Source organism: Syngnathoides biaculeatus, chromosome 10, assembly GCF_019802595.1.
Source record: "Syngnathoides biaculeatus isolate LvHL_M chromosome 10, ASM1980259v1, whole genome shotgun sequence".
Classification (NCBI taxonomy): domain Eukaryota; kingdom Metazoa; phylum Chordata; class Actinopteri; order Syngnathiformes; family Syngnathidae; genus Syngnathoides; species Syngnathoides biaculeatus.
In genome coordinates this window covers 28,580,905-28,603,175 of record NC_084649.1, presented here as the reverse complement: position 1 = coordinate 28,603,175, position 22,271 = coordinate 28,580,905, and the positions used below count along the sequence as shown (strand labels likewise).

The 22,271-nt window shown below is 42.1% G+C and overlaps 2 protein-coding genes and 1 pseudogene across 29 annotated transcripts in view; 1 reads left to right on the top strand and 2 right to left on the bottom strand.

The window, feature by feature from the left end:
- Positions 1-22,271, bottom strand: part of phf2 (PHD finger protein 2) — a 236,429-nt gene that overhangs the window by 131,957 nt on the left and 82,201 nt on the right. For 10 of the 11 annotated variants that reach the window (XM_061831394.1, XM_061831399.1, XM_061831392.1 and 7 more), the window contains 3 exons: positions 3,576-3,717; positions 3,297-3,483; positions 2,982-3,144 (listed from right to left, as the gene is read on the bottom strand). The exons of the other annotated variant lie outside the window; for it this stretch is intronic. In XM_061831394.1, the coding sequence (XP_061687378.1) occupies positions 2,982-3,144; positions 3,297-3,483; positions 3,576-3,717 (492 nt within the window). The remainder of the gene's footprint in view (positions 1-2,981; positions 3,145-3,296; positions 3,484-3,575; positions 3,718-22,271) is intronic. 11 annotated transcript variants of the gene reach the window in all.
- LOC133506967 (general transcription factor II-I repeat domain-containing protein 2-like) overlaps positions 1-22,271 on the top strand; it is a 129,181-nt gene that overhangs the window by 66,565 nt on the left and 40,345 nt on the right. For 16 of the 18 annotated variants that reach the window (XR_009796665.1, XR_009796659.1, XR_009796657.1 and 13 more), the window contains 2 exons: positions 4,089-4,160; positions 10,352-10,495. The gene's annotated coding sequence lies outside the window, so the exon portion shown is untranslated. Of the gene's footprint in view, positions 1-4,088; positions 4,161-10,339; positions 10,496-22,271 lie in introns of all 18 variants that reach the window. The other 2 variants (XM_061831407.1, XM_061831408.1) reach the window with 2 other exon arrangements.
- LOC133508211 (5S ribosomal RNA) lies at positions 17,457-17,575 on the bottom strand (annotated as a pseudogene).

Here is a 22,271-nt window from a genome sequence, read left to right as displayed (position 1 = left end):
ATCAACGTTAGGAATTTTCAATCACGGCTCCGCCACTCGACTCACGGTACAGTCCGCTCGCTCCCTCAACATTACTCTTGCTAGCTCCAACCTCTTAGCCAGCTGCTCGTGGTGAGTCAATACCTCCCTAGCGTTCGATCACCTCCCTATAACAACCACGCTTGAAAGATCAGAGAAATTTGTCGTGTCGTAAAAAGGCACCTGCATCAACCTTAAAAAGGCGAAATGGGACGATTTCATGGCTTTCATCGAGTAGGTTCAAGACTCACCTGTTGGACTTAGCTTTGATTTGAATTATTTATTTATCCTAAAACTGATTTCTTTCTTATTTTATTTAATGCTTCGATATTTTTGTACTTGTTCTTTTCATTCATATATTTTGACCCTATTTTATTGTTTCTCTAATTGCCTCAGTTTTGATCCTGTCCTGATGTCTTAATATTTTTAAATTTTAATCCCGTGTCTTCTGATGGAACCCACCAATATGAGAAGTGTGTTGCAATTTTTATGTTTGAAAAGTGCTACAGTGGTACCTTGGCTTTCGCATGCCCCAACTTGTGTTTTTTTTTTCTTTTTTGCTGATTCATTTGACATTTTGTTCTGGAATTAATTCATTGACATAGTTGTCCTTGGGGAAAGAAAAAGTTACATTTCCAGGAATTTCCTTCTCACACGAAACATTTGCACACCCACATGAAGCATCCAGTGTTCACGTGCAATGTTGCCGAGTCTATTCTAACTGAATTAGTATCAAGCAACATGTGCATTCGAGCACTTATCAAGGTTTTTGTATCTTTAGCAAGTGCCACCTAGTCCACGATTGGGCAAAAGAAATTTCCAACTGCTAGCCTTTCAACGAAGAAGACACAAAGGACGATCAAGTTAAAAAATAAATCACTGCATAGTACAGAAATAAAGTACAGTGGCAGATCTCACCTGGATGTTGAAAATAAATTTTGTGTCTTCAAAATTTAATTCTGGCAAAAATAAAGTACCTCAAGGAAACATATACTGCAAAAGATAAATGCGTCTGACAAAACAAAGATGCCAAGCAGTTAAAAATGTGGAGAAGATTTTAGTGATGTGGATACATAAAAAAGACCCAAGACACTATTTCAGAGGCAATCATTTTTCTTGAAAAGCCACAGCTGTTTCATGCGAACAAGGGCTGGAACGAGTGCTTCTCTGAATGAAAGTAAGGCCAGCAGTGACTGGTTTTACAGTTTTAAGAGGCAAACTGTCATTCACACTGTCCTAAGACATGGCGAGGCTACAAATTCAGGAAGACATGGCGCTGAAGAATTCCTTGGTGGATTCAGTGGGTATGTAGAAGCTGAAGGATTCCTATGCCAATATTTATTTAATTGTGATGAAACAAGCCTCTTTGGAGGGGGGAAAAAAAGTCAAAAGGACCACCTATTTTTTTGGGTCAGCAATGCCTGGTTTGAAAAATTTTAAAAAAACATCAAAAATGTGCCTCTGTATGGTGCTTCTTGTCGTTACATGGAGGAAGAGTTTCCTAACCTTATCCATGAGGGATGGTGGGCACGTTTTTAACATGGATGAAACAGAGACTGCTAGTATGTACAGTTTTCAAGTTTATCAAGGACGACCAGGGAGGAGTAGTGTTTAAGAGAGGACATGTTGATACTAAGTGCTTAAAGGAACTAATGCAGCATTCCGAGCAGCAGACCGGTGCTTCGTACCATTCTTGTTCTTGGCACCAAGGCGTTGCGTCCCTGTGTTTCCAAACCACGGTCAGGCAACTGTTGCAGGAAAGTTTTTATAATTAAAGGTTTAGGTAAATATGTGTAATCTTCGCCTTAAATATGTAAAATATAAATACTGTTTCCATATTTTAATCATTCTGGTAGCCAGATACATCAGACAATCCCACTTTACGGATTTTCACATTTCGTGATGGGTTCTGGTCCCCAATAACCGTGAATGAGGGATTACTGTATTATTTAAAAGACTGTCAAGCGACTTAAATATCAAAGGAATCAGTATTTAATTTTGAGAATCATTCTTCTGCTATGTCATTGATGGTCACTGATGGTGTAGTGGTACATGCCTGACTTTGGTGCGGGCAGCGTGGGATCAAATCCCACTCAGTTTTGGTGTTGATATTTGCCCTGCAACTGGCGATCATTTCAGGGAGTAGTCGCCATTGCGCCCGAAGCTACTTAATTAGTCTTTAACTCTCCCGTGACCTTTGTGAGGATAAGCGGCTTGGATAATGGACCCACAATCTTTGTGAGGATAAGTGGCTAAGAAAATGGATGGATGGATGTTCTTCTGCTATTAGAGCCATCAATATTTGAGACAATATTGACATCGCTTCACCTGGCGTATGATGGCATCTCGTCACAGCATAGCCAGTGCTATTTTTTTTATTTGTGTGTTTTTTTTTTTTTTTTTTTTTTTTTTTAAATGGCACTCCATGTTGGGAAATGTGTACAGTAATCAAAATATTTCAGTCCTGTGGGAAACACTGCTGGTGTTAAATTTATTAATTTACCCATTTGATTAGTCATATTTATTTCACCATGCTTTTTTTTGCATAAAAACTATACTTATTGCCTATAAAATGTATATTTTAGTCAATATTTTGGGCTAACTGGAAAGGATTAATTGGATTCACAGTCGTTCCAAAGGGAAATACAGCTTTGGCATTCGTATGCTTCAGTTTCAAACAAGATATGTAGGAGAACATTACGGTAACCACATAAAACAAGGTTCCACTGTATATGAATCCAAAATTATTGACCGACTGATCATTATCTCCAAGTCCCTTTTACGGAAACTAACGGAAAACTACTGAATAATTTCAGGAATGTCATACTTTCTAAAAGAATATGTAGTCTCAACAAAAATAATGGACATTTACATGTGAAGCATACTGAAGATGTCCAAATTTCTGACCAGTACTCTACAGACACTAGTTCACATGGCATGAACGTAGTTTTTCCAGTTCTGACCTGATGGGATGAACAAAGTCTGTCCTTGCCTCAGAGGGCATTTATAACACTTGTCCACTTGGTCAGCAAAGAACATTTCGCTGTGATTGGATGATGACCTCCAACGCTCGTAGAGAGAAAGATTGGCAGATGTAGGCTTGATGAGAAAGAAGATTTTTTCTCCCTGAAATTAGACATCCATTCGTTATACACTAAGAAAGGGTGCAATTTAATGTTTTCCAGTTTTTCTTGAGAAATCAGAGGTTTGAAAAGTAAAATGGTACAAACTCAATACAATTTTAATCAGGTTACGAACACTCCAGAATCGTTTGGTACCTTTAATACATGATACCAGACAGAGGCACCACCACACTCAATGTGGAAGTCTGTGTAGCTGTCTTTGACACAGATCAGACAGTATTTAGTGACTTTTGGCTTTCCAAGCAGAGCATCTTCAGGCCAGTAGTTTTCAACCCAAGACAAGCTCTGCACAATTTGAGGGCTCTCCACAATACTGTTCATCCTGTTCCAGAAAACAAGTGAAATGTGAATTTGGGCATTGATAGCTTCACAATGTCAAAATTGTTGAATATTTTTTTTCCACTGAGTGTGTACCTTGAATCAGAGAACTCCAGATTGATTACATTTAATACTTTCTTTCTGTTCGTGCTGTAATAATAATCAACAAACTCTCTAAGCCTCATCTTGCTATCAGTCTGTCTGGTGACATCAACAACGTCAACACTGACATCAGGACCTGAGATGTGGAAAGGGGGGGGGGGGGTGTCAAAATTACAATTTGAACAACTAATTAAACATCCATCCCTGCAATCATCCATTTTCAAGTAAAATAAAACCCAGTTTCCTTTTTGCCTAGTCTGCTGAAAACGATATGACATGACACACCAATGAGCTTTGGAATATCCATCCATCCATTTTCTTCACCGCTTCACCTCATGAGTGTCGCGGGGAGTGCTGGAGCCTATCCCAGCTGTCAACGGGCAGGAGGCAGGGTACACCCTGAACTGGTTGCCAGCCAATTGCAGGGCACATTGAGACAAACAGCCGCTCTCACAAACACTCCTAGTGGCAATTTAAAGTGTCCAATAAATGTTGCATGTTTTTCAGGATGTGGGAGGAAACCGGAGTGCCCGGAGGAAACCCACGCAGACACGGGGAGAACATGCAAACCCCACACAGGTGGGTCCGGGATTGAACCAGGGACCTCAGAACTGTGAGGCCAACGCTTTACCAGCTGAGCCAAAGTGCCGCCAGCTTTGGAATAATAATAACAAAAACAAAGATGCAAAGTAAAACATAATTTGAGTTGTATGGATACTTATTTCCTCAACCTGCATGCTTACCACCAAGTTCATTTTAAAGGTCAACTGACACGTAAAGCATAATTTTTAGTATGTTTTTAATAAAAAAATAAATTTAAAAAAAAGTCAGCCGGAATGGCTTCATCGGTTTTTTCACGTCAGGATGTTGTTGTATATGGACTTTTGCATCTCCCGCCATGAAAATCCTCAAGGCATTTGTGTTGGAGAAGAACCAGGAAGTGAGGTTTTTTGCAGTAGTGGGGTCAAGTGTTTATATTGGTTAAAACCTATTCTAACGGCAAAAACTACTTTTTCATTGTGTTAGCCAAAATGCCGGCTATTGCTCGATTTTGCTCGAACACTTGGGAGGATGGATTCAATCTTCACACTTACCACCAAGTTCATTTTAAAGGTCAACTGACACGTAAGGCATAATTTTTAGTATGTTTTTAATAAAAAAATAAATTAAAAAAAAGTCAGCCGGAATGGCTTCATCCGTTTTTTCACGTCAGGATGTTGTTGTATATGGACTTTTGCATCTGCCGCCATGAAAATCCTCAAGGCATTTGTGTTGGAGAAGAACCAGGAAGTGAGGTTTTTTGCAGTAGTGGGGTCAAGTGTTTATATTGGTTAAAACCTATTGTAACAGCAAAAACTACTTTTTCATTGTGTTAGCCAAAATGCCGGCTATTGCTCGATTTTGCTCGAACACTTGGGAGGATGGATTCAATCTTCACACTTTTCCAAAGACACGGTTCATCGTGAAAAACGAATTGCACAGGTGCAAAGGACGAGAGCTTTGTGGGTTCTAAATGACAGGTAGGTGTGTATAGAGGTATTAAAAAATAGTTGGGGAATACGACGTAATGCTCTCAGAATGTAACAAAAGATCTGCGTCATAATAACTTAAAGTAAGTAAGTCAGGGATATTAAATATGTCAATGTCCACGGGCCCGGCGTTGTTCATCCCCGGTGGCCAGCGTGTGGTCGTTAATGGTCCCGACGTGGAGGCGGATCGGGCAGGGAGGTAGTTACCTTGCCCAGCATGGGTACTCCTGAGTACGCCAAATACTGTCATACATACTGTCGGGGAGTCTGTTAGTTAGGAATGATCCGCATATCATCTAAATATGGCTCGAAACGAGAGGGTAATATTGCCTTCACTCAATTGTGAGATGTTCTCTTCTTTGAAAAGAGCTTCTGTGTCAGAAGGGGTGTCGGAAAAATACGAAAATATCTCTTGTTCCTCTTCCACAGCAGGTACCACTACGTGTTTTCTATGGCGACTGTCGCAGTGTGACATCTGCAAATGACGGTGCAGGCAATATGGCCGCCACTGCGATTGAAACTTCAGCTTTTTTTTTTTTTGTATAGACATTGAAGTGAATAATAATATATGTAGTTTTCATACCAATATCTATTTTAAAGTGTATATATGGCTATGAGTTGACCTTTAAGTCAAAGATATGGCTCTCTACCCGTGTAGACTTTTGACACCTAATTGTTATTGTTGTTAACTTAGATCCAATGTAGTGGTATTTTTATTCAGTCAAAATACAGCAACATATTTCACAACACAGACACTTTGCACTGAGGTAACAGAAATGGCACATGCAGAAGCATAATGCTTGTTAAAGCCTGGCCTGACTTTTAATAAGATATCTAATGAAGCGACCACCTTCCAAAATATGAGGGGGGAAAAAAGTAAATAACCTTTACAATCTTCAAAAACAGCTTTACGAGCAAATGTTTTGAAAAATAAGAATGAATCACAATTTTAAAAATGTAAACTTCCAACATTCCGGAATCAAACTCAAGAAAAAGAAACACTTCTTTTGATTGCTTTCATAGCTTTTTGTACTTACAAACACCTAAGTCATATTGAGATTTGCAAACTGAAAATTAATTTTGAACGGAGTGTGGAGACGATTGTGTTTTCTCAGACCATTATTTGTATTATTTTAAAATAGTCTAAGTCCTTTAATTTCTTAATATTTAAAATGAAAAAGTGTGTCTGTGTGAATGTAATAGTCAGCCCTATCAATAATGTGTTGCTACTTTTAGCAGAACCACAATTCGATTTGTTATTGTTAGGGATGTCCCAAACCAACACCAGATACCAGTCCGAACCGATATCAACAACAATCATACATGCTTTACTTTTTTTACATTTTGCAGTATGGAATTAAGAAAAAGCTTGATCAAGTAATATGATTCAGAGGACAATCACCTCCAGAATGTATGCGGAAAAAGTGACTCACTTATTATAAACTAATGGGTTACATAAAGTAACTCTAAACATACAGTAATACATATAATTGAATACAATAAACAAATGTTGTTAAATCCTGAAAAATAAATACAACAAAATACATATAAAAATGATCCACTCACCTATCCATTTTTCATATTGCTTATCCACATTGAGTCTAGGTGTACAACCTGAATTGGTTCCCACATACTGCATAAACAATGACTCACCCTCATATTCATTCCTGTAGACAATTAGGAGTCTTAAATATGAAAGTTTTTGGAATGTGGTATATATTACCCGAAAAAAGAAAAAAAAAAAAAAAACGCAGGCAGAACGTCCAAACTCCACAGAGCGAGGGAGGATTTGAACCCTGGGTTATTAAAACTGTGAAGCAGAAATCCTAATCAGTCGTACACCGAGACAACCTACAGTGAAGAAAATAAGTATTTGAACACCCTGCTATATTGCATATTCTCCCACTTAGAAATCATGGGGGGGGGTCTGAAATTTTCATCTTGGGTACATATCCACTACGAGAGAGATAATTTAAAAAGAAAAATCCAGAAATAACAATGGATGATTTTTTTAACTATTTATTTGTGTGATACAGCTGCAAATAAGTATTGGAACACCTATCTATCAGCTACAATTCTGACCCTCAAAGACCTGTTAGTCCGTCTTTAAAAGTCCACCTCCACTCATGAAGGCACCTGTCCACCCCATTCAAACAGTAAGACTCAAACCTGTAACATGGCCAATACCAAAGAGCTGTCCAAAGACACCAGAGACAAAATTGTACAACTCCACAAGCCTGGAAAGGGCTACCAAGAAATTGCCAAGCAGTTTGATTAAAAAAGGTCCACTGTTGGAGCAATCATTAGAAAATGGAAGAAGCTAAACATGATGGTCAATCTCAATCGGACTGGAGCCCTCTGCAAGGTAGGTAAGGTGTGGGGTCTCAATGATCCTTAGAAAGGTGTGGAATTAGCCCAGGACTACACGACAGGACTTGGTCAATAACCTGAAAAGTGCTGGGAACAGTGTTTCCAAGGTGACTGTTGGTAATACACTAAGACGTCAGGGTTTAAAATCCTGCATGGCACGGAAGGTTAAACCAGCACATGTCAAGGCCCGTCTTAAGTTTGCCAACGACCATTTGGATGATACAGAGGACTCATAGAAGAAGGTTTTGTGGTCAGATGAGACCAAAATTGAACTTTTTGGTCATAATTCCACCAATTGTGTTTGGAGGAAGACGAATGATGAGTTCCATCCCAAGAACACCATCCCTACTGTGAAGTATGGGAGTGGTAGCATCATGCTTTGGGGGTGTTTTTCTCCACATGGGACAGGACGACTGCACTGTATTAAGGAGAGAATGGCCGTGGCCATGTATTGTGAGATTTTGGGGAACAACCTCTTTCCCTCAGTCACAGCATTGAAGATGGGTTGTGGCTGGGTCTTTCAACATGACAATGACTCGAAGCACACAGCGAGGAAAACCAAGGACTGGCTCCGCAAGAAGTATATCAAGTTTCTGCCGTGACCTAGCCAGTCTCCAGACCTAAACCCGTTGGAAAATCTTTAGAGGGAGCTAAAACTCAGTGTTTCTCAGCGACAGCCCAGAAACCTGTCTGATCGAGCTACACTCGCCCCGAGCACTACCTTTTAGTAAGTAACCTCTTGCAGATGACATCGTCTGCACAAAATATAGTCCACCCACGTACTTCTACCTTCGCTCTTATATGTCAGTATTTGTTCCAGGGTTAGGGTTTAAAAAAAAAAAAGTGTTCACTCCTCCCAGTTTCATCTTTTTTGCAAAGTCCACCACCATCTGTCCCTCAAAGTTCCTTTCCTAGATGCCGTACTTACCCATCACTTATCCATCGCCTCTGTTCCCTTCACGAACATGTCCATTACAATCTGCACAAATAACACGCCCTCTGTCTGGGATGATCAGAACTATTTCATCTAGTTCCTTCCAGAATTTCTCTTTCAACTCTCGGTCACATACTACTAGTGGGGCATAGCTGGTAATTACTCAATAGATCTTCTTTTTCTTTCGGCTTGTCCCGTTAGGGGTTGCCACAGTGTGTCATTTTTTCCCTCCTAAGCCTATCTCGTGCATCCTCTTCTCCAACACCTACTGTCCCCATGTCCTCCCTCACAACATTCATCCATGAACCTTTTCTTTGGTCTTCTTCTCACTCTTTTGCCTGGCAGCTGCATCCTCAGCACCCTTCTACCAATATACTCACTTTCTCGCCTCTGAACATGCCCAAGCTATCGAAGTCTGCTCTCTCGAACCTAGTCTCCAAAACATCAAACTTACGCTGTCCCTTTAATGAGCTCATTTCTAATCCTGTCCAACCTGTTCACACCAAGCGAGAACCTCAGCATCTTCATTTCAGTTACCTCCAGTTCTGCTTCCTGTTGTTTCTTCAGAGCCACTGTCTCTAATCCTTACATCATGGCCAGCCTCATCACTGTTTTATTAACTTTGCCCTTCATCCGAGCGGAGACTCTTCTGTCACACAGAACACCAGACACCTTCCGCCAACTGCTCCATCCACTTCCTTACCACACTAACCATTGCTCTGGAATGCTGACCCCAAGTCATTTACCCTCAGTATTTTTTCTCCCTGGAGCTTCAATCACCCTGCGCAGCTCCCTGATGCAGTCTACCTTTAATTCACTGCTGTTCTGCTGCCCTCATACATGTCCTGTACAATTCTAACATATTTTTTCTGCCACCCAGACTTGTGCATGCAGTACCACAGTTCCTCTGTCGGTACTCTGTCATAGACTTTCTCGAGGTCTACAAAGACACAATGTAGCTTGTTCTGACCTTCTCTGTACTTTTCCACTAGCATCCTCAAGGCAAATAATGCATCTGTGGTACTCAGTCTAGGCATGAAACCATACTGTTGCTCACAGATACTTCTGTCCTGAGTCTAGCCTCCACGACTCTTTCCCATAACTTCATTGTGTGGCTCATCATCGTTATTCTTCTGTAGTTTCCACAGCTCTGAACACCGCCTTTGTTCTTAAAAATGGCGACGAGCACACTTTTCCTGCATTCTTCTGGCATCTTCTCTCCTGGTAGTATTCTTTTGCATAAGTTGGTCAAAAACTCCACAGCCACCACTACAAATTGCTTCCATACCTCCACTGGTATGTCATCACGATCAACTATCTTTCCATTCACCATTCTGTTCAGTGCCTTTCTAACTTCCCCCTTATTAATCATTCCAACTTTCCGTTATTCACGCTTGCCTCTTCTATTCTACCTTCTCTCCCATTTTCTTAGTTCATGAACTTCTCAAAGTACTCTTTCCATCTATGCAGGAATAATTGTGATCATAATTATCATACATCTGCTCCCAATAAAGAAATGCTTTGCTTTGCTCTAGGTAACGTGGCAGCCACCTCGCAGGATATAGCAAGAACAAAAACATCTAATCATCAGAACTCAGAACTGCTGCCCGTTAAAAAAATGATGACCACACATGTATTCAGCAATCTTCCACACATGCACACGCATATGAACAAACATGTACACTTTGTTTCCAACTGTTTTGCTTGTTGCTCCTTTTTGTAACATCCATGTAAATAAGGGGCGTCTTAAAACTAAATAAATAGAGGTGCTGAGGAGAGGATAATCAGGGAGTGCAGTGGTGAATTGTACGAGACAGTTCCTCTCCTCTCTCCTCGCGAGATTTTAACTGGTGTCTTTGCTTCCTTTTTTGTCCTGTTTCATGAATGTCTGATTGGTGAACCTGACATTTACTTGGTCCTTCGAGCCGGATCTCAAGATACCGGAGGTTTCCAGGGGCTGAGTTGACCTCCAGGCAAAGACCGTGGCCACAGCACTTGAGACCCTTTCCGGGACTGGGCCTCGACGTTGCATCTGGAGACTGAGGGTTGACGAGAAGCCGAAGGAAGTAAAGGCATCTCTGGTGAGTAGGAAACTCCCACACTCATGAGGAATGAGTGAATCCACGTCTGGGTGACTGCAGGAGAACCAAACCTCGAGAATACTAGTCCCTATCGAGTAGACTAATTAGTCTATAAAACTGAGAAAAGGGCAAGGTGTGTCCTGTACGTGAGCTCCGTGAAACGTGTGCATGTGTAAAAGTGTGAGAGGAGGTTCGCTACCTCATTTGAACAGGAAATTGAGTCACAACTGTTTGTGGATGCAGAGGTAACAATTCTCCGCCACTTGTGGTAGAAGCTTGAGAATGACCTTAAACAGAACGTAATTGTCAGCCTGTTCAGAGGGAAGTCAGTATCGTCACCCTAGGTGAACCACTGACTCCAACAGGGGAAAAACAAACAGCAAAATAGTTGAAACAGAACATCTGAAAAAAAAATAATAATAATGTGTAAGGACTAGAAGTTTGTAGAAAGCCAATGTCCTACTAAAATAAAACATCTACATTTGGGGATAACACAATATGACTTTGCTGGCCAGCTCAACATACACACAAAAAATATATCTAGTTAACCTGCACAGGGTTCATACTCAGTCTGACCAAAAAAATTGAAGGGCTTTTTAGGGGCATTCTTAGGGGCTGACATGAAAAATTTAGGGCTGACACGGAAAAAATTTAGAGCTGACACGAAAAATTTAGGGCCATCGTGGGAAATCAAGAGTCAGGAAAAAAGACTCACCCAATGGTGCCATCAACCATTCTTGGTTCATCAAATGTTCCAGTATCTCAGTACCTGTGACAGTGATCACCTGTCGCCCCTTGTGGTAGTTCTCATTGTATGACCGTTGTCAACGTCTTCACATAACAGTATACAGAAAAACAGATTCTAACTACAATTGCAACTATATACACAAATGTCTTCTACTGATGTCTGTTTCAGCACCCCCCCTCTAGCTCCTTGAGCCTACCCAGTGCCTCCTCTATTTGCTGCTGCAGATGTGCCAAAGTGGCTCTCCTGTCCTTTGCTCTGCCTCTGAGTGCATTGGCCTCAGTGATAAACCTCAGATTCCTCTTTTCGTCTGCCTCCTCACACAGCCTGTCAGCCTTCTCAATAGGCATTGATATGTCAGTCTCTATTCTGGCTTTTTTGGCTTTGAGGCAGTAGAGATGAAAAGTGGGCAGCGATGTCAAATGTAGCCAGGTACGAAGTCTTCCTTTCCCCACAGTGGTAGTTTTTAGCAATGTCACTGTCTGGGAACATGACTACAAACACTTTTGAATTATTTTCACAAGATTTGTAACTGTAATGGCTGCAGATCACTTTTAAAGTCCACACGATCTCTGCCTTTAACGAGTCCGTCTTCGTGTATTGAACTACGTTCATAAAGCCTGACTTCTGGCTGGTTGAAGTCGATGGCTGGACAACTGTAGGTGCCCATTAGGGATCGCAACCGGTTAGAAATAACAGGTTATTTTTTAAAACCGTAATCAGACTTTCGAAATCGGTTAAAATTTCAAATCATTTCTTCCGGTTCCGGCACTCCACACTGCGCTATTTTTTCAACATCATTTCCACTTTTTTCAAGTTTCGCTGTTAGTGTAAAGTTGGACTCTAAAGAACATTCAGTTAAATCAAAGAAACATCAAACATGGCATTGAGGAAACGCTCGGTATACTTTCATGCCCTTTCTGAAAGTCTGAAAGAAGAATGTCAACATTAAAACACTTTTACAAAAAAATAAAAATAAAAATGTAACTTACACGAGTGCGTTGTTGAAAGCCACATTCAACAAGCTTGTTTGTCAATATTGTATACAAACTACCCCATTACCACGGAGTAAATTAACGAGTATCAGACACAGGAACAAAACTTATTTTATTGGCAGACGTCAAAACACTACTCGCATAACGGGGGCAACTCTGTGAACTCGTCACTCCGGAAGAGCAACAACAAGAACAGTCCGTGCGGAACCCCGCACCCCAACTCGAGGTCCTGCGGGTGAATTATGTAAACACCACTATGGTACCGGTTTTAAAACCGGTTAATCGTTTTTTTTTTTTTGCTACAGCTATTCGGTTAAAACCGGTTATGAAAGTAAGCGTTTTTTTGCGATCCCTAGTGCGCATGCACTGCTAGTACCACTGCCTAAAGTTGATGCTTCGCTATCTTGATATTTTAGAAACAGATTCATACCAACGGAAGATGAGACAGTCTTTGCCAAATCAGCGTGTCTCCTGTTTTTCCGGTGCGACTCCAGCGCTTTGATGCCCATCTTTTCAAGCTGGTAACTCTGCTTGCACAGATGGCAGTAAAACATGTGCCGATCTTTTGGATCTCGACGAACCCAGCTCCCAAACTCCTTACTTTCAATCCAAGCTTCTTGAAAAATGCACTTCCCCGTGATACAAGTTGGATCGATGAAAGAACTACGCTACGTCGTAACGAAGACGAAGTGAAATAACTACTCACGGAAACAAACAATGGAATATCGACAAGATGTCGACTAGTTGTCATCACGGTGACTTCCGTTGACAATTTCCGGCTGGTTTGGACGCCAGACGGATCGCTATTTTTTTTCTTACATAAAAGATTAATTTATTTTTTAGGGAGAATTTTGGCGGTAGAGTTCCTCCCTTTGATATTTTTTTAATTTAAGGCCTTTTTAGGGGCTTGACCGGTTTTCGTGGATTTTAAGGACTTTTAGGAGCCCCTAAATGCACCTTCGAAAATCTAGGAGTTTTTAGGGACTTTTAGGCCCGGCGTGCGAACCCTGCTGCAGGATAAAATTAGAGAAACACACACACACAAAAAAACAACAACAACAAAAAAAGCTGGACTCATGATGATGTGAAAACGGCCATAAAAGGTTTCACATCTCATAAAGTTGATGAAACATAATTCGTCCAGGGAATGCAAGAAAATCTTACCACTTAAATATTGTGGAAGTACAACAAATTTGGATGACAGCAAAGTACGTTCTCCCAGCAGCAGGGAGTTTAAGGGTTAATATCGCGCACCTCTGCTAGATTTAGAAAAAAAGCAAATTTTTGGAAGAGCAAAATAAACCATTTGAAGAATATGGAATTGGAATGACTGCATGTTTTAAAGCAAACAGTGGCTGCAATGAAGAATGCTTTGCTCTGCTCAAGTAAATGTAGCAAATGTAGGATAAACGGGGGAAATGTAGGAATAATTGTGATCATAATTATCATACATCTGCTTCCAATAAAGAAATGTTTTGCTCTTCTCTAGATAACGTGGCAGCCTCCTAGCAGGAGATAGCAAGAACAAAAACATCTAATCATCAGAACTGTTAGAACTGCTGCCCGTTAAAGAAATGATGACCACACATGTATTCAGCAATCTTCCACACATGCACACGCACATGAACAAACATGTACACCTTGTTTCCAACTGTTTTGCTTGTCGTCTCCTTTTTGTAACATCCATGTAAATAAGGGGCATCTTAAAACTAAATAAATAGAGGTGCTGAGGAGAGGATAATCAGAGGTTAGGTTAGGGTTAGTAACTAACTCAGTGACTAACCAGTGGTGAATTGTACGAGACAGTTCCTCTGCTCTCTCCTCGCGAGACATGAACTGGTGTCTTTGCTTCCTTTTTTGTCCTGTTTAATGAATGTCTGATTGGTGAACCTGACAATCTACTTCGCACACTTCTGGTGCCAGTCAACATATTACCGTCGCTATCCTAATCACCTTTACCTGCTGCATAGCCTTCCCATCTCTATCCCTTTGTCTGGCCAACCTGTAGATATCCTTTTCTCCTTCTTTCATATTCAACCTGGTGTACATGTCGTCATATGCCTCTTGTTTAGCCTTCGCCACCTCTACCTTTGCCCTTCAACGCATCTCAATGTATTCCTTTCGCCTCTCCTCAGTCCTCTCCATGTCCCACTTCTTTGCTAATCTCTTTCCTTGGATGTCTTCTTGTATTTTGGGGTTCCACCACCAAGTCTCCTTCTCCCCTTTCCTACCAAGAAGACACCCTAAGTACTCTCCTTCCTGCCTCTCTAAGTATCTTGGAAGTATTATTCAAGTATTCCTATTCCTGTCTGTCTAGAGCCTGTCTCACCTCTTTCCGAAAGCCCACACAACATTCTTACTTTCTCAACTTCCACCATTTGATTCTCTGCTCTACCTTTGTCTTCTTAATCTTCCTACCCCTTACCAGGGTCATCCTACACACCACCATCCTATGCTGTCGAGCTACACTCGACCCCAACACCACCTTACAGTCAGTAACCTCCTTCAGATTACATCGTCTGCACAAAATATAATCCATCTGCGTGCTTCTACCTCCGCTCTTGTAGGTCACTCTATGTTCCTGTGTCTTCTGGAAATAAGTGTTCACCACTGCAAATTCCATCCTTTTTGTGAAGTCCTCCACCATCTGACCCTCAACGTTCCTTTGCTGAATGCCGTTCTTACCCATCACTTCTTCATTACCCATGTTTCCTTTGCCAACATGTCCATTGAAATCTGCACCAATCACAACTCTCTCTCTGTCTGGGATACTCAGGACTACTTCGTCTAGTTCCTTCCAGAATTTCTCTTTCAACTCGAGGTCATATCCTACCTGTGGGGCATAGCCGCTAATCAAATTTTACATAACACCCTCACTTTCAAATTTCATCCTCATCACTGGATCTGATACTTTTTTCTTCTACAACACATTCTTAGCCAGCTCTTCTTTTAAAATCACCCCGACTCCATTTCTATTCCCATCTACTCCATGATAAAATAATTTAAACCCTGCACCTAAGCCTTACTTCCTTTCCACTTGCTCTCTTGGATGCACAATATATCAAACTTTCTCCTTATTGTTATGTCAACTAACTCCTGAGCTTTTCTCGTCATAGTCCCAACATTCAAAGTCCCTACATGCAAAAAAGCCAATCTTCTCAAACATCTTTTATTTTTTTTAAACAGAAAATAAGATAAACAAGGACACTTGTGCAAACAAGTTGTGTGCAAAACTATCGTAATCCATCTTTCTTTCACGCTTCACCTATATCTGCTTCAGTGCATTGCGGGTTTTTGTTCACCCCCCCCCCAAAAACAAAAGCCAGATCGGCATACAGTACGTACTATATTATTTTAAAGAGTGACTGACACCAAAATATAGATTTTAAAATAGGTATTGTTATCAAAAATAAATTTCAGGGGCGCTGCCAATTTCGCAAGTCACATGATTTACGTGGGCATATGTGACATGTTACGTGCCATTCCAAACGCTCGATTACACGGGACACCATTATGCCCAGCGCTGATTTCTCAGATTTATCCTCATATGATGAAGAAATAGCGGTATCGGTTGATCGGGATGATGGAGCAATACTTATATACAGAGCGGGGGAGCCGTGAGCTCGCTTCCCGCCAATATGGTTGACGTAGAACGGGCATAACTCTTTGCCAAGTCACTCACTTGTACACCCTGTTCATTTTTTCTATTATTTCACACTTAAATTCCATCAACATCGTCCTCTTATTTTTCTCACCACTATCCTTAGCACGTGCTTTTTTGGTTCTGGTTAAAAAAATGGGTGGAAATTCACTTGTGTGAAAGCAAAATATCAAAATGCGAGCACAGATGCACAGAGAGGCTACCGTGTCGAGGTGCACATACAGAGAGGCTGACCTCAAAAGCTCGAAAAGCTGAGTGGAACCTTTGCGTTTCAGCATCTTAATGATCATAGCATCATCTACTGGCAGTTGTTCATACATCAAATCCTAGCTCGCAAGACAAAGCAAAAAATTGCATAAACTGTGCATCCAATAGGTCATGTAATATGTACCCTATTTTGACAATGTGCTGTTAAATACGCTCTCATTTAATCGTGTTTTGAGAAGATTTTTATTGACAATTTACAAATTTTCAGGGGTGCTGCCATTTTTGCGAGTCACATGACCAATGTGTGCGGATGTGACGTGTACCGTGCCGCAAAAAAGCTCATTTACATGGGACACAATTTATGCCCAGCGCCGATTTCTCGTCTTTATCTTCATCTGATGAAGAAATAGCAGTATCACTTGATCGGGAAGATGGAGGAATACTTCCATACAGATTTTAACCTGTGGCTGTAATTAATGTTGAATATTTGGATGGTTCTTCAGGCGGAATGACGTGGAGTCTGACTACTCGGACACCTACGCATGACATAGGTGGGGAAACAAAGGCCCCCGGGAGATCCGGGCCAGCAGCCGTGGATGGTTCTTTGGACAGGAATGACGCGGAGTCTGACAAGCGAGCGACGGCGGCGGGCCACGAGCCATGCTTCCAAGCGGCGTAGGCCATTAGCCATGCTTCCAAGCGGCGTAGGCCATTAGCCCCGGACGCCGAAGCTCGGCTTAAGGCCTCTGTCGCTGCTGAAGGCGGGCCACGAGCTATGGTAGCGGGCCGCGAGTCAAGCTTCGACGTCCGGGGAGGCCGTTAGCTGAGCTTCGAGGCCAGATTGTCAAAATAGGGTACATATTACATGACCTATTGGATACACTGTTCATGCAAAGCACTGGATTTCCCCTTTAAATACAATGTTTCATCTGATCTAAAGCTTTCTGGGAGTTTGTTTCAAGCTGAATGCAGCTTCTCCATGTCTTAATCGGACTCTGAAAAAAAAATAAAAAAAAAAAGATCCAGATGACTTGAGGGGTCTTGAGGGTTCATACTGAGTCAGGAGGTCACTGATGTAAATTGGTCCTACACCATACACAAAAGTCAAGAAAATACTCTTCTATTTAGAGGAATATTTTCCAACAGGAAAACTCCCCATAATATAACTATTGTAAAGCAGAGCTAATATAATTGTACAGCAGATTCTATACATAAGATTACTCAATGCGCTTTACATGATTATTCTTCTTTGCCTTTTGGGTTGTGATCTTAGATGAACAGATATTTGTTTGGGAGAGTTTTACGTTGGATGCCCTTTCTGACGCAACCCCTCTGTAATTAGCTGGGGAGAGAAGCTTACAGCACCTGGTATACACAGGTCGTCTCCCATCCAAGTACAAACCAGGGCCAAACCCGCTTGCCTTCCGCGATCTGATGAGATTGGGTGTTCTCAGGGTAGCATGGCCGTAAGCCACTTTGCATGATTAAAAGCATTCAAATAAGAAAATAAAAACATTTGAAAATAAAAAGTACAATTAAAACAGCCTTTAGTGCAAGAAATATCACTGAAAAGTGGAAGTACTATAAAATGCATGACAATAAACATGGATTTTAACAATGATTAAAAAACTAACACTTGGGACTGACGTCTGTTGGCAACTTATTCAACTTTTTTTGCAGCATAATAGCTGAATGCTGCTTTACCATGTTTGCTTTGGATTCTGCACTCCATTATTAGACCTGAGTCAGTTGATGTCAGAGCCCTACTGGGTTTGTATTCTATTCACATTTCTTTCATGTATTCAGGACCTAAACCATTTAGTGATTTATAGACCAGAAGCAGACCTTTAAAATCTCTTCTAAAACTGACTGGAAGCCAGTGTAAAGACCTTAAAATTAAAGTTACGTGCTCTGACCGCTTTGTTCTGGTCACAGCCCTCACTGCAGCATCCTGAAGGAGCTACAGCTGTTTATTGCTCATTTTGGGGAGCCCAGTCAGAAGGCTACTACAATAGTCAAGTCTACTTGAGATAAAAGCATGGATGAGCTTCTCCTGGTCTGCTTGACACATGCAAGCCTTCACTGTAGATATTTTATTCATATGGCAAAACGCAATTTTACGAATTGATTTGATATGACTGTTAAAGGTCAGGTTGGAAAATCTATCAAATCACCAAGGATTTGGACTTGGTCTTTGCTTTTCAAAGATAGTGAGTCCATGGATTTACAAATAATCCTTTTTCTTGCTAAAAACAATTATCTGAGTTTTGTTGTGGTTCAGCTGAAGGAAATTTTGGCTCATCGACTTATTGATCTGCTTTAGACAGTGGCACACTTCAACTGAACTATAGTCATCTGGAGAGACTACAATCAATCAGTGAAGCTCTTTCTCTCCATAGAATGCCATGCTGCTACCCCTTTTCTTGTACCTGTTTACTTAAAATTTACTTCAAATCTCTGCCTTGCGACTGACTCGCTAGTCAGCGACCAGTTCAGGGTGTAGTCCGCCTTTCGCCCGAAGCTAGCTGGGATAGGCTCCAGCTTTCCCGTGACCCATGTGAGGATAAGCGACTTGGATAATAGGTGGATGGATGGATGGATGGATGGATGGATGGATAATTCAAAATCATACTCTTCACTTGTCCACCAGGTCTCAATCATCACAATCAAAAAACACTTGTGTCAATGGTTGAAAAAATTAGTATTGTAAAAGTTTGTATTTTGGGTCTTGCTAGATGCTTGAACTGTTGAAATTTTTGTCCCACATATGCAAAGTTTAAATGTTCTACTGTTGACATATTTTATCAATTCTGGCACACACACACACACACACACACACACACACACACACACACACACACACACACACACACACAACAACTCCCCATCTCAAAGCTACATTACCAGCACCTCCAGTCTCCGATTGATGAAAGTTAACTGTAGAAGAAGGGTGTTTCCTGAATGGGCTTATCTTGACGCATTGTTCCTTGTCTTCACTTGCAAAAAAAAAAAAAAAAGGGGGGCAATCCACTGACGTGGGTGTTTTGTTCAAAGAAAACAGTTTACTTGAATTCAAACAACAAAAATAAAATGAAATGAGATCGTCTCTGCATCAAATGGGCTTTGCCTTTTAAATTATGTACTTAAAGCACAGCAAATCCAGGTCAATGAACAAACTATTTCGCCCGACTGTCCAAATTTCCACTGTCCATCTAACATTTTTTCTTTTTCCGGTTCATGACGGCATTACAATATATCAACTCTGTAAGCAAACCTAAAATGCACCTTTTCAAACAGAATGCAACATCCTCATCCTCCACAGCATACATAAAATAAACAATTTGTGAATAATCTATCCACTATAATGAAAACTTTGCTTCAATTATTTCACTGCAAATAGACACTAATTATTCTAACTGAAAGTATTTGAAAAACGGAAATTATATTTAGGCTCTTACATTACCAGGTCCTACTTGCTATCAATGTTCTTGATACAATTATCCAAACACAACTCTATAAGTGTGTGTGTGTGTGTGTGGTGTGTGTGTGTGTGTGTATATATATATATATATATATATATATATATACACACACACACACACACACACACGCACACACATCAGAGTTCAAAAATTCAAAATGTCTCTGAGCCCCATGGACAAGAAAAAAACAGGCTTTAAACTATATTCATTTATTTTCAGTCTCTTGAAGAAGACATTTTCGTTACTGGCCGAGAAAGCTTATTAGTCGACGAACAAAACTGTCCTTTCCAGGGTAAATTGCTACAATCCTTCCAAGTAGCCAGGAATTTTTGCGTGATGTATCATGCAGAACATGCACCACATCACTGAGACAAAGATTTCTTCCAAGTGTAGACTACCGCTGACGGCGGGCTTCCAGGCAGCAGAGGCCGTTAGCCCCGGACACCGAAGCTAGGCTAAATGTTGCTGCAGAAGGTGGGCCGCGAGCCATGCTTCCAAGCGGCGTAGGCCGTTAGCCCCGGACGCCAAAGCTCGGCTTAAGGCCTCTGTCGCTGCTGAAGGCGGGCCACGAGCTACGGTAGCGGGCCGCGAGTCAAGCTTCGACGTCCGGGGAGGCCGTTAGCCGAGCTTCGAGGCCCGATTGTCAAAATAGGGTACATATTACATGACCTATTGGATACACTGTTCAAGCAAAGCACTGGATTTCCCCTTTAAATACAATGCTTCATCTGACCTAAAGCTTTCTGGGAGTTTGTTTCAAGCTGAATGCAGCTTCTCCATGTCTTAAGAAGACAAAGATTTCTTCCAAGTGCAGACTACCGCTGACGTTCTTGGAGCTGTGTGAGGTATTCTTTACACCAAAATTTCCAGAAGACGTCAGCAAGATACTATACTTTACAATCTCTATTTCAGCTTCCTGTAAATCCTCACAATTTAAGTGACTTCCTTTGGAAGTTGTTTCAAAATCCTGTTTGTCTTTAGTATTTGCTGCATTTGGTTCCTTCTCCTTTGTTTTCACACAATCCATCCATCCATTATCTACCACTTTTCCGGATCAGATTGCGGGTGAAGTAGCTTCACAGGGATACCCAGACTTTTCTTTCCCCAGCCACTTCTTCCAGCTCTTCTGGAGGGATCCTGAGGCGTTCCCAAGCCAGCCGATAGTCTCTCCAGTGTGTCCTGGGTTGTCCTCGGGGTCAATTTCCTGTGGGACATGCCCGGAACACCTCACCAGGGATGTGTCCAGGACGCATCCGAATCAGAGGTCCCAGCCACATCATCTGGCTCCTCTCAATGCGGAGGAACAGCGGGTCGACACTGAGCCCCTCCCGGATGACCAAGCTTTACACCCTGATCTCTGAGGGAGAGCCTGGACACCCTACAGAGGAAACTCATTTCAGGTGCTTCCATCGGGATCTCGTTCTTTCAGTCATGACCCACAGGTCGTTCTGAGAGGTGAGGGTAGGAACGTAGATCGACTGGTAAATTGAGAGCTTCGCCTTTCGACTGAGCTCCCTCTTTGCCACAATGGACCGATACAAAGTCTTCATCACTGCAGACACTGCACTGATCCGTCTGTTGATCTCGAATTACATTCTTCCCTCATTCGTGAACAAGATCCCAAGATACTTGAGCACCTCCACTTCGGGCAGGATCCCTTTCCCGACCCGGAGAGGGCATGCCACCCTTTTCTGACTGAGGACCATGGTCTCAAATCTGGAGGTGCTGATTCTCATCCCAGCCACTTCACACTTGGCTGTGAACCGCTCCACTGAGATTCGGAGATCACGGCTTGATGAAGCCAACAGAACCACATCATCTGCAAAGAGCAGAGATGCGATGCTGAGGCCACCCGACCGGACACCCTCTACGCCTCGGCTTTGCCTAGAAATTCTGTTCATAAAAGTTATGAACAAAATCGGTGACAAAGGGCAGCCTTGGCGGAGTCCAACTCTCACCGGAATCGAGTCCGACTTATTGCTGGCAACGCGGACCAAACTCTGACAGTGGTCGTGCAAGAGCCGAACAGCTCATCACTGTAGAGATTGTAAAGTACAGTATCTTGCTGACGTCTTGTGGAAAGTAAAAATACGACTCCTAAACCCCGATGATGAGTACAAAAATTGGATCTTTGTTTCCCTTGCCTGGACACGGGTCAACGGGGTCCACGTCTGGAGCCAGGCCTGGAGGTGGGGCTCGAAGGTGAGCGCCTAGTGGCCGGCAATGCAGCCATGGGGCTCGGCCTGGCACAGCCTGAAAGGGTAACATGGGCTCACCACCTGTGAGCGGGGCCATAGGGGTCGGGTGCGAAGTGAGTTGGGCGGTGGCCAAAGACGATCCGATCCCCGGCTGCATAAACTAGCTCTAGGGACATGGAATGTCATCTCTTTGGCAGGGAAGTAGCCCGAGTTGGTGCGTGAGGCCGAGATGTTCCGACTAGATGTAGTCTGGATTGGCAGACTGGGGTGGTTGTCCCCCTTTTCAAGAAGGGTGACTGGAGGGTGTGTTCCAATTTCCGAGGGATCACACTCCTCAGCCTCCCTGGTCAGGTCTACTCAGGGGTACTGGAGAGGAGGCTCCGTCGAAAGTCGAATCTTGAATTCAGGAGGAGCAATGTGGTTTTCGCCTTGGCCGTTGAACAGTGGAACAGCTTGACACTCTCGGCAGGATCCTCGTGGGTGCATGG